The following is a 16,321-nucleotide window of genomic DNA, read 5'->3' as shown; positions in this document are numbered from 1 at the left end:
CTAGTGGCAAAGATGTGAAGAAACAGAAATACCACGATAATTATCTAGATTTTGGTTTACTTCGGTAGATGTCAATCATGAAGTGTCCGCGGTGTGTGTTGCGTCTAAAAGTGTTGGATACAGAGTGCATGCTTCCAAGTAAACTAAATCGTCACTTAAAAACCAATCATCCTAACATGGCTAGAAAAATACCGTGATTATTTTACCAGAAAGTTAAAATAATTGAAAGAACAAAAAGGTACATTTCTGAAACACGCATCAATACTTTGTTTGTTTTATTCGTATAGCAAAGCCTCAAAGGGCTATCTGCTCAGCCCACCGAGGGGAATCGAACCCCTGATTTTAGCGTTGTAAATCCGGAGACATAGCGATGTACTAGCGGGGGGGGGCGCATCAATACCAAGCAGTGTTTTACTAGCATCCTACAAGGTGACGTAAAGAGACGCGAAATGTAAAAAGTCTCACACCATCGCAGAACTGATTTTACCGGCTGCAGTGATATGGTGAACATTATGGTTGGTGAACCTGTAGGAAGACTGCTTTGAAAGGTGATTTTATCCAACAATACTATTAGTTGTAGAATCCAACACATGGCCAAAGACCTCAACGATCAGCTAATTGACAAAATGAAAGGGAAACAGTTCGGGTTACAGCTAGATGAGGTGATGAATAAAAACAAGGATGCTCATTTGATTTGTTACGCACAGTTCGTGGACGGTGACAAAATTGTGGAAGACCTCTTTTGTAAAAATATCACTGCAGGTACAAAGGCTCAAGACTTGTTTGCGATCCCTGACACTTAAATGTGTGAAAACAACTTAGACCGGACCAAATTAGTTCTCGTCTGCGCCGATGGTGGTCCCTCTGTGTCTGGCTGTTACGGATGATTGCACGCACTCGTACGAAGCAAGGCTCTTAATGCACTGTGGACCCACTGCATAATCCCCATGGAAGCCCTTGCGTCAAATCACCCGAGTCCTCTATTGAGCCTACTCTTGTAAAAATGTGTGTTGAAATTTGTAAAAATCTCGATCACAGAAGGCGAGGATTTTTAAAAACTTTGTGAGGATATGGGATCTGAGCACACATCTTTGTTGTACTATTGTAGCTCGCGAGGGCTCTCTAGTGGAAATGCACTTTCCCGTATGTTCGAATTACGACAGGAACGCTACTATTATTTCGAAGAATAACATGAATGTGCTAAAAACTTTTTGGATACTGATTTTTTGTCAAAATTAGCATAACTGTGTAATCTCTTCGAAAAACTGAATGCATTGAATTTCTATCTGAAACTCGCAGAGAAGGTTTCAGCCTTTAGAAAAAGTTACTGCGATGGCAAAGACCGTTTTCCCTGTTGCAGCAGTTTGTTACACCGAATGAAGTTGATCTGACCCACAAACTAAAATCTCTTTGTGAAGCACCTAACACAGCTCAATGACTGGTTTAAAAATTACTTTCCAGAATATATAGAGAAATTTGCATGGATCCAAGACCCATTTCAAGACTATGGCCCCATCTAATTTACCTCTGCAAAAGAAGAAAATCTTATTGAGCTGTCTTGTGACAAGACTTTAAAACCAAAATTTGGCAGCACTGAACTAACCGAGCTTTGGATATCAGTAAAAGATGAATATCCACTGCTAAGTGTCAAAGTTCAGTGAATCCTAATTCCATTTACGACGTTATATCTCTGCAAAGTTGGGTTTTCGACGGTTGCTGTGATAAAAAGGAAGTACCGTGCGAAAATCAATGTGGAACAGGAAATAAGATGGCTGTGTCCAATCTGATTCCAAGGTTTGAAAAGTTGTGCAGTGCTCAATAGGCGCACAAATCCCATTAGTAATTGTGGTAATTTAAAAATGAAATACAAATATTGTTTTTACTCACAATTTATGTGCATTATTCTTTCAAATAGCTACGAAGTTGTTAGTATTTAATAAGTATTTATGCCCTAAGTTGTTTGGACCTAACTACTTAATAAACGGAACTGTTAGGTTTTTCATTTTGCCTAGGAGCACCGTGAACTGGGAAAATTTGAGATACGCTGGTCTAATCACTAACTTAAAAACCTTCCTTGATCACGAGATATAGCTACGATATTGTTCATAATATTGAGATGCGGTTTAATTTTGGAAATTTTGTGTTATCTTCCGGTGTATTTTTTTATTCTTTTAGTTCTTTTTCCTAACTTCTTAAATAGTTATTGAAATTAATAGCATTGAAATTTATGTTGTTGTTTTTTAAGATTTATACTTAAACCTGGCTAAGCACGGTTTGTTTTTTTTTTGCAATAAGAAGTGATCAAATTTGCATTCTAGTTTTTTAAAGTTTTATTTTGAAATTTTGTTTATATATTTCAAACAATTGTTTTCGTTTTATCCTGGTTGCAGTAACATCTTGTTAGAACATTTAGCGTACAAATTAAAGGGTTTATCTTATATATATATATATATATAAAAAAAAAAGGTCGAGAGAACAAATAATCTACAGAACTTGATCGAATTTTCGTATATTTTCTTTATTAGGCCTAAAATGTTTTAATAATTTCAAATTAATCAAAATATTATTATTAAAATAAATAACACAATAGATGGCATTTTATACAACCATCTAAACTTTTCATGCTTTATGAAGAGATTTAAAAAAAATTATAAACCTGAGAAAGAATTTCTCCAAAGAATTATGTTTCTAATAAACTTCAGTTTATAGCATAAAGACATGCACAATCAAAAGTAAAGAATAGAAAGACTGAACTTTATGGTGAACTTAGTATTCGTGAAATTTAAAAAAAAAAAACTGACAGCTTTATAATTAAAGACACCAGCAGTGGAAGGTAAAATGTTTCAATTTAATTTTGTAAGTTTTTCATAAGTAGTTTCACTTTAGTAACTGAGATGGACAAAAACATGTTTCTCCTAGTCTTAAGCCTAGTTAAAACTTGCGTTACTTAAAGTATGGTTATATATTACACGTTTTTCTCCAAATATCAACACGCAAAAACCTTACATTTCTTATCACACACTGACAAGAAACTAAGTCTGGAAGGAAAGTAACAGATGCTTCGTAACCATCACTAAAACAATAAAAAGAAATTAACAGTGCTTATTAAAGTACAACCATGTAAGTTAGTTTTTGTTATTGAAACAGAATAGGAGAAAACAAAGTACCTGAAATCATTTGTACTTTTCTTTCTGATATGCAACATCAATGTTAATACAAAATAAATATTTTATTTTCATATAAAAACGTAAAACATACTTAGTTCTTCTTAAATTTCCACAGATTTTTAAAACTTACAACCCCAATTAGTACCTATGAAAAATATAAAATATTTTGGATAGTATTCTGATAACATATCTTTGTGATGGTTAATGGTTAGTGTTAAAGAAAGTTTAAATATGCACTACACTTCCACATTCTAATCTAAATACATCCATATATTTATCGCTATTTTTTGCCAACTGTTTCTACTTTATATTCCCTCATCATTTATCTCAATTAAAATTTGTATTATAGCTTACTTGTTTAAATTTAAAAAACTAATATGAAAAACTATTTACTAAAGCCTATAGATTAATACACAACTATAAATAAAAGTTTATTTGATGCTATGAAGAAAATACACGTATAATATTTCAAAATTTCAGTCAAGAACACTTTAATCCCTGTATGATATTTAAGTTACAGGAGCAACTAGCTTGGGGAAGTTTATAACTGCTAACCTGCTTATATATTAGTTTATGTTATTCATTCAATGTTTAACTCTTACCCTAGCTATATTGAGGTCTGGTTTGGTTAAATAAATTCATCCAACTAAAATAAAATCTCGCACATACTCAAACAATAACATATAAAGCTATATATTCCATAAAGTAATAAATACATTTCCGAGCACTGTGTTTTGTTCATTATAAACCACTTCACTGCTGCAGACAAACCGTGCTCTGTAAGCTAAGGATATTATGAAACAAAATATACAATAATTAAAATGTTACAAACTGTTATCAAAAGTAGTACAATGAGAATGAAAATTAATTGGTTGTGGAGGGAAATAGTTGTTTTTACAAAACATGGATGTAACACATCATGCTTACAGAAAATACCTTCTGTTCTTCTGTTATCGTGGGGTAAAGCAAAAGTTTATTACAAAAAAAAAACAATATATATAGTACTTTTTTTTAGCACAAAGTTACTAATAAAACACGTGGTTTGAAATTAAAATAATAAATCTAAGTTTTGCAAGTTGTTTTATTTAAGAAACCTTATTCTGACCAGTGGAGCATGACCAAGTTGTAACTGTTCTTTCCACTAGAAATAAATACATTTGTTTATGTTCTGAACATTTATTCGACCAAAATACCAGCACAACAAAATTTGTACCTTTATACCAATGTACAGATACTGACAGTTTTATTAATATCTTGAAAGCACTTTTGTTAATATAAAACACATTGGATTTTGATGCAAATTGACGATATAATGATAATTTTTTTTAAAAAATCACTAATTTAAAAGCAATTATTTATATTACATTTATTTAAGATATTAACCCTGAAAAAAGTAATTTTTAATCCACAAAATTCTAACAAGTTAGAAAATGATTTGTTGTCAGTACAAGTTTAACGTACTTGGAAAGTTTTCTAATTAATTACATTTGTTTTTGTAACTCTTTGGACTGAAGAAAAAAGTTTAATATTAATCGTTAAAAATACAAATAAACATGAAAGCATCTACTTGATGAAAAACAGCTTACTTTAATTACAATATAAAAATAGACAAGTTCGGAAAACTTCTGCATCATAAGTCACTTATTTCAGCTACCTTGTTAGGAATTTTTCCATATTAAAATATGAACATTTAAAAGGGATTAACCTATTCAGTATATTAAATTAATTAAAGAGTACTATTTATCATATCTATCCCCACTTGAAGGGACAATCTTGTTTTTCATGACACAAATATACCCAACTGCAAGATAGAAATCATGTACTATCAAAAGATATCTGGACAAGAAAAAAATTCTCGTTCCCAGTAGCCTCCTGCATAAATCCAGTCATTAGTCTTGGTGTGTGGATTTTCTTCTTGTTTAAACCACCTGTGAAAAATACCGTAAGACGATAACCTGACGTTTCTTCGACTTCAAACTTTTGTAATGTGATTATCAGAAGTATTTCTGAATAAAAACAATATTAAGTTTAAAAAAAAAGTAAAACTGATAAGGATACGTTGAAGTTCTAATAGTGAGCACATTAAAAAATCAAATGTGCAAGTAATTTGAGAATCTAAACCAAGTGCAAGAGTTAATTTCTGAATGAAATAGAATGTTACTTTTTAGACTTTGAAAAACATATAGTTACGACAGAAAGTGTTCGTACCCCTGCGTCGTGAATAGTTTTTTCCTCGTAACTTAAAAAGTATCACGATCAGGATAATGAAACTATAGTATATTATAAATATTATACTAACACACATCTACATAAATTGTTATGTAAATTGAACGAAAAATAACTGTTTATAAACAAATAACTAAACATAGGAGAGGCAGAAAGTGTTTGTGTGTCTACTTTAATGGTCAGTTGTGTAGCCTTTCAGGTGAATTACTTGGCGCAATCTCTCCTCATAGCCCTCCATGATCGTTTGACAGTATTCGACTGGTATTTTCTTCCATTCTTCTTTACAGAAGGCCTCCAACTCTTGCAAGGTTTTCGGATGACGCTGAGGAACCCCGGTCTTCAACTCATGCCAAACGTTTTCAATTGGGTTGAGATCGGGGAACGAGGAAGGTTAGCAGTTGATCCTGTAAGCTTAAACTTGGCAATTATGCTTTGAACAGTAGATTTCAGCACATTAAGTTGTGTAGCAATATCGGAAAGAGACACACGAGACTTGTATTTTAAAATAATTCGGTTTTTTTTTTTAAATCACTGGACAGTCGTTTCCTGTTTACCATGATGACCAAGCAGATAATGACGGAGACAGCGCTAAATTGCCGGAAAAACATTTTTTGCTGGCTAAATTCCAATAATTATGAACCCAGTGTCTAGTTCTGGAATGGTATAATGTAGTTTATTCGCCAAACTAAACAAAACCTTTATGAGAATATCAGTTTTTTCACACTTTCTGAAATGTACGAACACTTTCTGCTCCTCCTATTTTTGGCTATTTATTTATAAAGAGTTTATTTGTCATATAATTTACATAAACATTTATATAGATGTATATTAGTATAATACTTATAATATACGATACTTCTATTGGCCTAATCGTGATACTTTTTAAGTTATGAGCACACAACCACTCGGATAACAGGGGTACGAACACTTTCTGTCGTCACTGAATGGGCTTGAAGCAGCTTCAAGACAGGGACATTACCAGAAGTAGATGATTTAATCATTAAACTTACTTATGTTTTTTATATTTCATCTGGTCATCATTTTTCAACAATAAAACACATATTTTAGTACCAATTATAATCCATTTATTGTATGACGTACGACTTGGGAAAAACAAAATGTAAGCTTTTCTTCCTTGACTCGCATTATTACAAGATTACTTTAATTACTTCCTTGACTCGCATTATTACAAGATTACTTTAATTACTACCTTGACTCGCATTATTACAAGATTGCTTTAATTACTTCCTTGACTCGCATTATTACAAGATTACTTTAATTACTTCCTTGACTCGCATTATTACAAGATTGCTTTGATTACTACCTTGACTCGCATTATTACAAGATTGCTTTGATTACTACCTTGACTCGCATTATTACAAGATTGCTTTGATTACTACCTTGACTCGCATTATTACAAGATTGCTTTGATTACTACCTTGACTCGCATTATTACAAGATTGCTTTGATTACTACCTTGACTCGCATTATTACAAGATTGCTTTAATTACTACCTTGACTCGCATTATTACAAGATTACTTTAATTACTACCTTGACTCGCATTATTACAAGATTGCTTTGATTACTACCTTGACTCGCATTATTACAAGATTACTTTGATTACTACCTTGACTCGCATTATTACAAGATTGCTTTGATTACTACCTTGACTCGCATTATTACAAGATTGCTTTGATTACTACCATGAGTCACATTATTACAAGATTACTTTAATTACTTCCTTGACTCGCATTATTACAAGATTACTTTAATTACTACCTTGACTCGCATTATTACAAGATTGCTTTGATTACTACCTTGACTCGCATTATTACAAGATTGCTTTGATTACTACCTTGACTCGCATTATTACAAGATTGCTTTGATTACTACCTTGACTCGCATTATTACAAGATTGCTTTGATTACTACCTTGACTCGCATTATTACAAGATTGCTTTGATTACTACCTTGACTCGCATTATTACAAGATTACTTTGATTACTACCTTGACTCGCATTATTACAAGATTGCTTTGATTACTACCTTGACTCGCATTATTACAAGATTGCTTTGATTACTACCTTGACTCGCATTATTACAAGATTGCTTTGATTACTACCTTGACTCGCATTATTACAAGATTGCTTTGATTACTACCTTGACTCGCATTATTACAAGATTGCTTTGATTACTACCTTGACTCGCATTATTACAAGATTGCTTTGATTACTACCTTGACTCGCATTATTACAAGATTGCTTTGATTACTACCTTGACTCGCATTATTACAAGATTGCTTTGATTACTACCTTGACTCGCATTATTACAAGATTGCTTTGATTACTACCTTGACTCGCATTATTACAAGATTGCTTTGATTACTACCTTGACTCGCATTATTACAAGATTGCTTTGATTACTACCTTGACTCGCATTATTACAAGATTGCTTTGATTACTACCTTGACTCGCATTATTACAAGATTGCTTTGATTACTACCTTGAGTCACATTATTACTTTAATTACTTCCTTGACTCGCATTATTACAAGATTACTTTAATTACTTCCTTGACTCGCATTATTACAAGATTACTTTAATTACTTCCTTGACTCGCATTATTACTTTAATTACTTCCTTGACTCGCATTATTATAAGATTACTTTAATTACTTCCTTGACTCGCATTATTACAAGATTACTTTAATTACTTCCTTGACTCGCATTATTACAAGATTGCTTTGATTACTACCTTGACTCACATTATTACTTTAATTATTTCCTTGACTGACATTATTACAAGATTACTTTAATTACTTCCTTGACTGACATTATTACAAGATTACTTTAATTACTTCCTTGACTCGCATTATTACAAGATTACTTTAATTACTTCCTTGACTCGCATTATTACAAGATTACTTTAATTACTTCCTTGACTCGCATTATTACAAGATTACTTTAATTACTTCCTTGACTCGCAATTTTACAAGATTGCTTTGATTACTACCTTAACTCGCATTATTACAAGATTGCTTTGATTACTTCCTTGACTCACATTATTACTTTAATTACTTCCTTGACTCACATTATATCACGAGAAATCAAATAATTAAAATCAGTAAATTATTACTCACTTTGGCTCCCATATTTTTCTTTCCCTTTTTCTCTGCTTCTTTGACTCCCGCTGTTTTTCTTCTAATCGGTTCTTGTCATATGCAGCGCCATCTTTTCATAGAAAATATTACTAAAACCTTTAATAATGAAAAATTTAAATGTATTTAATTACATTATCAATACAATATGATATCCATTCCTTTAAGTTACTGGTTAATGGAATTATTTCTGGGCTGACAAAATACATGTAAAATCATATAATAACACATAGAGTGAACCAGATACTAGAATGAAAAACAGTCATTAACTCTGAAATAAATAAACATAATGATACTGAATCATATACGAATAAAGAAGTACGCCTCTTGGCACAAGCTAGCCTACACTTTGAAGTGACTGTACAATTCCGTAAGTTTCTAAACAATCAAGTATACACCTGAAGCTTGCCTATGTAATACCCAGTATGTGTTCCACAAGTAACCACAAAAAATTGCCAAATAGCATAAAAAAAATGTACCATGTGACAAAGGAACAAAACTTTTCTTAGCTTTGTGCTTGCTTCTTTATGACGTCACAGTCAGTTTCACAACTAGGATATGAATCTGCATTGTGATTAATCACAATCAACATGGCCAGGTGGTCAAGGTACTTCACTCGTAATCTGAAGGTCGCGAGTTTAAATCCCCGTCACACCAAACATGCTCACCCTTTCAGCTGTAGGGACATTATAATGTGACAGTCAATCCCACTATTCGTTAGTAAAAGAGTAGCCCAAGAGTTGGTGGTGGGTGATGATGACTAGCTGCCTTTCCTCTAGTCTTACACTACTAAATTATGGACAGCTAGCACAGATAGCCCTCGAGTAGCTTTGTGTGAAATCCAAAAACAAACCAATCCACAATCAACAAATTGATGTTTCAGGTCCAGTATTCTTTTCATGACTATTACTTGTGTCAACAATCATGCTAAATATTAAACATGATAATGTACTGATGCTAAGCAATGTGACTGTCATTGAAACAAACTTACATCAGGAAGAATGAAGTAAGTCCAAGCATCTCAATGAACTTCCCAGATCTTTTACTGTTTGGGCATTAGCTTGAAAGACATTGTAAAAACAGATAAAAAAGTCCACAAAGCTGCATCTCTTATGCTCACATAAAAAGCCACTGTTGGTAACTCTCGGCAGTGCTCAAGTTGCCTCAGTGGTCAGAGCATCTAAACCTCAAGCATAACTTTCACTTTCAAATATCAATGCAGTTGGAACTTTTTATAATTTTGTTTTCCAAGAGATTACGTTTTGAGCAAGCTCTTTCAATATTTGTAATAAAACGAAAACCTTTATATTTACTATTAATAGATTTCAAAACACAGAAAGTCAAAATGATTCATTGGTTATAGCACTGAACTCTCAAGTTCAAAGCCCAGTCAAGTTGGGATTTTGATCTCCTAACAACAACAAAAATTATTATATTTATACTAAGCTCTTTCAGTACAAGTATATATTAAATCAGGATTTTGAGATATTGGTTCAAATTCCAGTTAAATGATGGCAAGCTTACAGCAACAAGTAAATTCAGCTTTTCATTTCATTTGAACACTTCTGATGCCACCTATGAAAATAAAACATATGTGAAATTCTGAATAAAACTAAAAATAGTTCAGAAATAATTCAGAAAAAGAAGTACTTCACAAGAGAAAGAAAAAGTAAATAGATGCACAATAAAATTAAAAAGGCTTAGCAAAAATTAAGATAACTGAAGCAAAGATAAGAGAACAGAGATAATCACATTAACTTTTTGAAGAAATAAAGTGATGCAGATAAACATGCAAATAGGTTCTGCTCCCACTCTGTCTTTCCCATGTGTTGAATGGATGAATCAGCCAGTCTTCCACACCTGCTTTATATTGAAAGTTATTCGAATTTTCGTTTTATTAAGGGTTTCCTTTTGTTTTTTGACAAAAATAAGAAAAAAACTTATTATGTTTTCTGGCTGTTAACACTGTGAAACATAATACAGTTGTGAAAAATTTTCAGAATGTAAAATCTTACCAATGTCACGTAGTTCAAGTTTGTGAATGTCTGGCCTTAAACGAGAGTCAGTAGGAGGAAGCTGATGTCTTAAGTCATCATCTAACTCATTTAGAGCCATGGCAAAGAGTGTAAAATAGTAATACTGAAATACAGAGATACGAATGTAATATCAGGACACATTAAGATGCGAATGTAATATCAGGACACATTAAGTTGTTTTCCTTACGAGAAAAAAACATTAGCATTCTCTGACATTTGCATACAACATTTTTGGTTTTAACCTTTCAAAAAATCAAAAATTAATCAAAATAATTATTTAGAGCGATGTTGAAAACCATATTTAGTAGCAATGTTGAAACATGCAAGCATCTCTAGGTTTATCTGTATACATTACAAAACAGGTGTAAATGTGTTTATTCTTTTTTCACTAAATGCATGGGAAACAACGTCTTCAGACCTATTGCAGCCTGCATTTCTCCTTACACTACTTATCATGGAGTTACAAAAATAATAAATGTCTTCAAAGTGGCTGTTTCTGGAAGTATAAATTACAGTTAAAAATGCAGCCGAAGTATACCGTACAGCTTATAATTCTATACATTCTTGTTCTCAGTATGATTTGTGTTTTTCTGTGCATTTTGTTGTAATATTTTAAATGCAAGTGCCAACACAGAATGAACTTAAACTATACGTTTTATGTACTTAAATTCCAGAACACGTTTCCTGTTATTTAATTTCCACAACTTACATTTATCAAAGTTTTTCATGCAGCCTACAAGTATATTGTTTTTATGAAATTATATGCCATAAAATAAAAGATGCACACTATTTTATGCTTAGCAATACATAAAAGCACAACAAAAATACATTAACTTAAAAAAGGACAATTAAGGTTAATCACGATTATACTACTCAACATTAAAATATAACAATTCCAAATTACTACGCAAAGCTGTATAAACAAATGTTACCTTTAAATAGTAAACAAAATTTAAGCATACTGTATGTCCAGAAATGGCAGTAAGGGGGGGGGATATTATAAGTTTAAACTAACCCAAAATGCATCTTAGTTTCTTCTCTGTAATCCACACATCAAACAAAGAATGCTTAATTTTAAAGCGTGTTCACTTCCTAAATACTACAGTATGTGCACCCGCAAAATGTTTAATGCAGCCACCTTAATTATTTATATTTACTTCAACCTCTCACAGAGAATAATTAGATGCCTCTTCTGTACTCGTAAATGTCCAGACCAAGCATGCAGTTCAAAAGTAACATCTGATTTAACTGCATTTGCTTTATACATTAATTATCACAGTATTTTGTTATACAAATGTAAACGTACAAAGTCCAAACCATCATTTGGAACAGCCACAGCTAAGTAAATAAATGTATCAATAAACATATAAAACTTTCTGTACGTGCAATTCTAAAACACAAATATTTAATTTTTTCTGGTTTACATACAACTATAAATAACTCGATCACTTTTTTGTTTTTGGTACACAAACATTTTAGGTGTCTTTATATATTTAAAAACAGCTGGTATGGGTAGAGAAAGCACTAATAGAGGAGCGAACAACATTCAGACCTTCTTTGGTCATAGTGAAACATTGTTCATTCCTCTATTAGTGCTTCCTCTACCCATATCAGCTGTTTTTAAATATATAATTTTCTCTACAAGTGGGTTTTCTCATCATCACAGATTATTTTAGGTGTCTAAAACAGCAACTGTAATTTTAATACATTGATTCTTGAAAATATCTTTTATTCAATGTTTTAAACAGACTAAGTGTAAAACAGTGCCACTAAAACATATTTCTATTCTCAATAGTCAATTTTGGTAATAAGAAAAGCAAATTAGTCATCAAATGGTTACTTAAGTGCTGTATTCCTGATTAGTTATCCTGTTTCACGTTTAGTTCAAGAAACAAATTCGCTTCTCTCAACAATAAACAGATTAGATTTCGAGCTTCTTTATTAAATAAACATTTCAAGTTGATTTGTCGTGTATTTACATCAATACTAAGACATTAATGAGAATAATATACTTTCAACGCTTCCCAGTTCACATATTTTACGTAGAACAAAAACACTAAAAACTTAAATCCATCACTTCTGTAGTTATATGATACCATGACCCATCCACACAATGTTTTGTACTTCCATATATTTATACTTGCTTTTACATAGTGCTGTTATGTAACTGGTGTCAGAGTTACCAACAATTTATTTTACCTTATGCTGCTGATTTAATGTCAGTTCGTATTAGAAGACATTAAATATCGTACACAATATATAGGGATAATTGGAGGAAAAAAACCCAGCAGGTGTGCATCTTAGAAGTTCTTGATGTTAATCAAATGAATTATACAATCTATATAATGACAAAAGCATATTTAATAAATTCTTTACTTGAATGTAACATTGAACTTCAACACGTTAGCGTCCGAGTCAGACTAGCATCATCAGGTAAGTTAGTTCAGACATATCTCGAGTACCACTACTTTTATAGCACATCCAAGTTGTTGCATACAATAGACTTGTACATGTTACTAACAGCTTACTACACTTTGTGTTGGTACACAGAGTGAAATGAGAATTATATTCAACAACCTGTGCATGTTCAGTTAATAAGCTTAAGATCAGCAGGATAATTAGCATTAATTACTTTTTATACAAGCTGTATGATTTAGACATTTTACTTACGTATTACACAGAATCGAAACTTATTAACAAACCTTAGCAGAGTTTTCTGGTCTCGGATCAGCTTGCCACAGTATTACAGAATTAAGTATGTCTAATGACAAAGATGAATCACATTTAGGTATTATGCCATTAACATCATCTCTGACAGGCTGAAAGGGGAAAAAATAATAAAAATTAATGATGCCAAAATGGAGGTAAAAATAACTAGTAATATTTACATCCTGCATTTGAATGTCTCCAGATTATTTGACATCAATAGTAAAAGTGGGTATCTATTAATATCATGTGCATCTTTTGAAAAATGAAAGTCCACTGTTTGTTTCTGCCCTACGTGCCTTTTAAAGGCTATAATGATTACTTAAGTTTATAAAATTATCTCTACAATATAGCACATAAACATAACTAACTAACAATAAATCACGATTTAACTTCTGGTACACCTTGCTTAAAACAAATGTAAATGGAATATTTACTAACAATGTTTGTAATTTAACTACAAAATGTTTTATCAAGTGAAACATTTTATTCTTTAACAGTTTGTTCTGTACAGTTAATGTTAGCCGAAATGTTGGTGTTGTCAAGAAGAGGACAGTTTGTTATTAATAAATAACAGTAAATACTACTGTTGAGAAATTTTTGCATCATATATTTTTACATTTGTTTCTTTGAATGTAACCTAATATTTCAATAACTTCTTACATTCTTAAAGAGAAAAAAAGACTGATTTATACAACTGCAACTAGCCATGAAAGTGATGTTAAAAGTTGAGGTATATATTATCTATTGTTAACTGTATATTGATTTATACACTTAACACTTACTGTAGACAAAATGCTCGAGTATTCTGCACTAGCTGCTTTGCCTGCACTGCTTGAAAAACACCTTGTAAAGCTATGAAATTTTTCAGCTATTTTCTTTGGAGTGTGGACTGGACTGCTTGTTGGAGTATTACTAAACATTGAGGTGTTCTGGCCACTTAGAGGTTGTGCTCTATCAGGAGGACAAACATTCTTTGGATGTGTGCAAATATAATCCTCATATGCTTCAATTTCAGCACTCTTCAGATATTCTGTCCATTTTCCATACAAGAACCGAAGTTTTGTCTTCCTGTACAAATGGGTTGTATAGAACATCTGACTTATTAACAGAACAACCAAAATTAATGTATTTTGAGTGATATGAACAAAAAAAAACATGAAAAGTATTTAATAGTGACAGTAAGTACAACATTTACACTACATCAGGTACATTTATTTTACAACACTAGTTTTAAGTCTGACTGGAATTAACAGACTAAGGTACGGCTTTCATACTGCAAGATGTAGCTTTAATCTGACTTGCATATAGCTTTACAGCTTGTATATCTCAATACAAGTTTTTAATTTGACTGACAACAGCCTTCATATCATATGAAAATGTTATTTTTATGATTTGCTTCCTCTGATATTTCTAAAACTAAGTATTAGTCAATACTCAAGTGCGTGATAAAGTAGCCACAAAGTTGTCATCTGAGTTATAATATCACAAAACAATACAATGATGATAAGAGAAATTAGGAGAACAAGAACAAGTAAAAAACTTCAAGATTTCCCATAAGAGCAAACATTTGCTGATACATATTTCTAATTTGTTGTAGGCTTAGAAATTATTTTAAAAGTAAACCTCATTTTATATAATTTAACAGTTGAAAAGACTCTGTACTTAGTAAGGCTAAACAATTATAGAATTGAGGAAAAGAAGACAATTTTATGTTTCACAAATACATTGGTTATTCATGATCATGGTTTCAATATTAAAAGCACTGTCTGATACAAAATAAAATGTCTGTAATGACAAAGCCAAACAAATTTTGTATTTGTGAAATGTACAATTGTCTTGTTCTACCTCAATTATTTAATCTTATTTTCATATTAGTAGTTTGAGCAACTTTCTTTGAAATCTTCTGATTATAACAGTTCACATTTGATTAACTTAATTCATTTGCAAATTAAAGCAACACCAAAATACATCTCTTTCGTCCACTGGAAAGAAAATTAGACCTTTAACATAAGATAGAAATTATGGAAAAATGCTTTGCACGAGTTAAGTGATAAAAACATTTCACTAAATTAGCAATTCGTTTGCTAATATGGTTTTGTGGATAAACTACATTCATAATTTATGGTATTCTGACATGCTCCAAACAAACAGGCATCAATGTCATAACCTAAATACGAAGATACTGAATCTGGTTGAATCAATTTTAAGTCACAAAGTTAGCAGTGAAAACAGAGAAATGAAAGTCTACACACATCCTGATTCTTTCTAAAGGTTGAATAATTTCTCTCAAAAATTCATTTACAAACAATAACTCTACCAATTACTAAACCAAAGTCTGAGATTTGGGGATATTTTACATTTCCATTCAATGACTGTTTATTGACTTCACGTACAGGGTAGTTTTGGTACAAAATATACATGCAGAAACAGGCTGGTATGGGTGAAATTTATCAGATTCTGAACTGTACCTCTATGAATATTTATGGTATTCTAACACACTCCAAAAGTACAATATACAAGACAGTGAGGCATATTACATATTCAAAACACATTACCTATCATATGATTTAATAAATTATTATATGAATTCAGGCTTAATGGATCATGGTCTAGTTTTAGCATGTCTTGCATAAATAAATACAGAAATTCAGTAAGTTTATGCAAAATCAATTAATGATAAAGAATTTTGAAGCTTTGAAACTCAAAAATAAAATGCATACTCACTGCTTGTCGTAAATAAATCCTTCTATCCGATGCAAATCTTTACAAAACCAGCCTGCTTGTTTAAAGTTCAGAACAACAATAAGACCAGTGTCGTGACCAGTCAATTCTAACGTGCCATACTACATCGGAAATAAAAACAACACACATTAACAGCATGTGGCTATTGGCGGGTACCACGTTTAATAAATGTTTCTCTTTTAAATTTCGTGTAACCTAATTGATAACATGATTCGTTAATTTTAAATGTTTCACTTTATAGTATTAATTCTGTTCTTGCATTCTGAAAATTTGAAAAATATATACA

At 31.6% G+C, this 16,321-nt stretch overlaps 1 protein-coding gene across 12 annotated transcripts in view; it reads right to left on the bottom strand.

Annotated features, from left to right (window-relative positions):
* Positions 1-2,502: 2,502 nt before the first annotated feature.
* Positions 2,503-16,321, bottom strand: part of LOC143246596 (oxysterol-binding protein-related protein 2-like) — a 65,110-nt gene continuing 51,291 nt past the window's right edge. For 3 of the 12 annotated variants that reach the window (XM_076493596.1, XM_076493594.1, XM_076493599.1), the window contains 6 exons: positions 16,018-16,136; positions 14,076-14,361; positions 13,287-13,403; positions 10,564-10,687; positions 8,531-8,621; positions 2,503-3,073 (listed from right to left, as the gene is read on the bottom strand). In XM_076493596.1, the coding sequence (XP_076349711.1) occupies positions 2,959-3,073; positions 8,531-8,621; positions 10,564-10,687; positions 13,287-13,403; positions 14,076-14,361; positions 16,018-16,136 (852 nt within the window). In that variant the 3' untranslated portion in view covers positions 2,503-2,958. Of the gene's footprint in view, positions 5,174-8,530; positions 8,648-10,563; positions 10,688-13,286; positions 13,404-14,075; positions 14,362-16,017; positions 16,137-16,321 lie in introns of all 12 variants that reach the window. The other 9 variants (XR_013026055.1, XR_013026053.1, XM_076493595.1 and 6 more) reach the window with 9 other exon arrangements.

Source organism: Tachypleus tridentatus, chromosome 3 (genome assembly GCF_004210375.1).
Source record: "Tachypleus tridentatus isolate NWPU-2018 chromosome 3, ASM421037v1, whole genome shotgun sequence".
Taxonomy (NCBI): domain Eukaryota; kingdom Metazoa; phylum Arthropoda; class Merostomata; order Xiphosura; family Limulidae; genus Tachypleus; species Tachypleus tridentatus.
The sequence above is the reverse complement of the archived record's forward strand: the minus strand, read 5'-3'. Positions and strand labels throughout refer to the sequence as shown.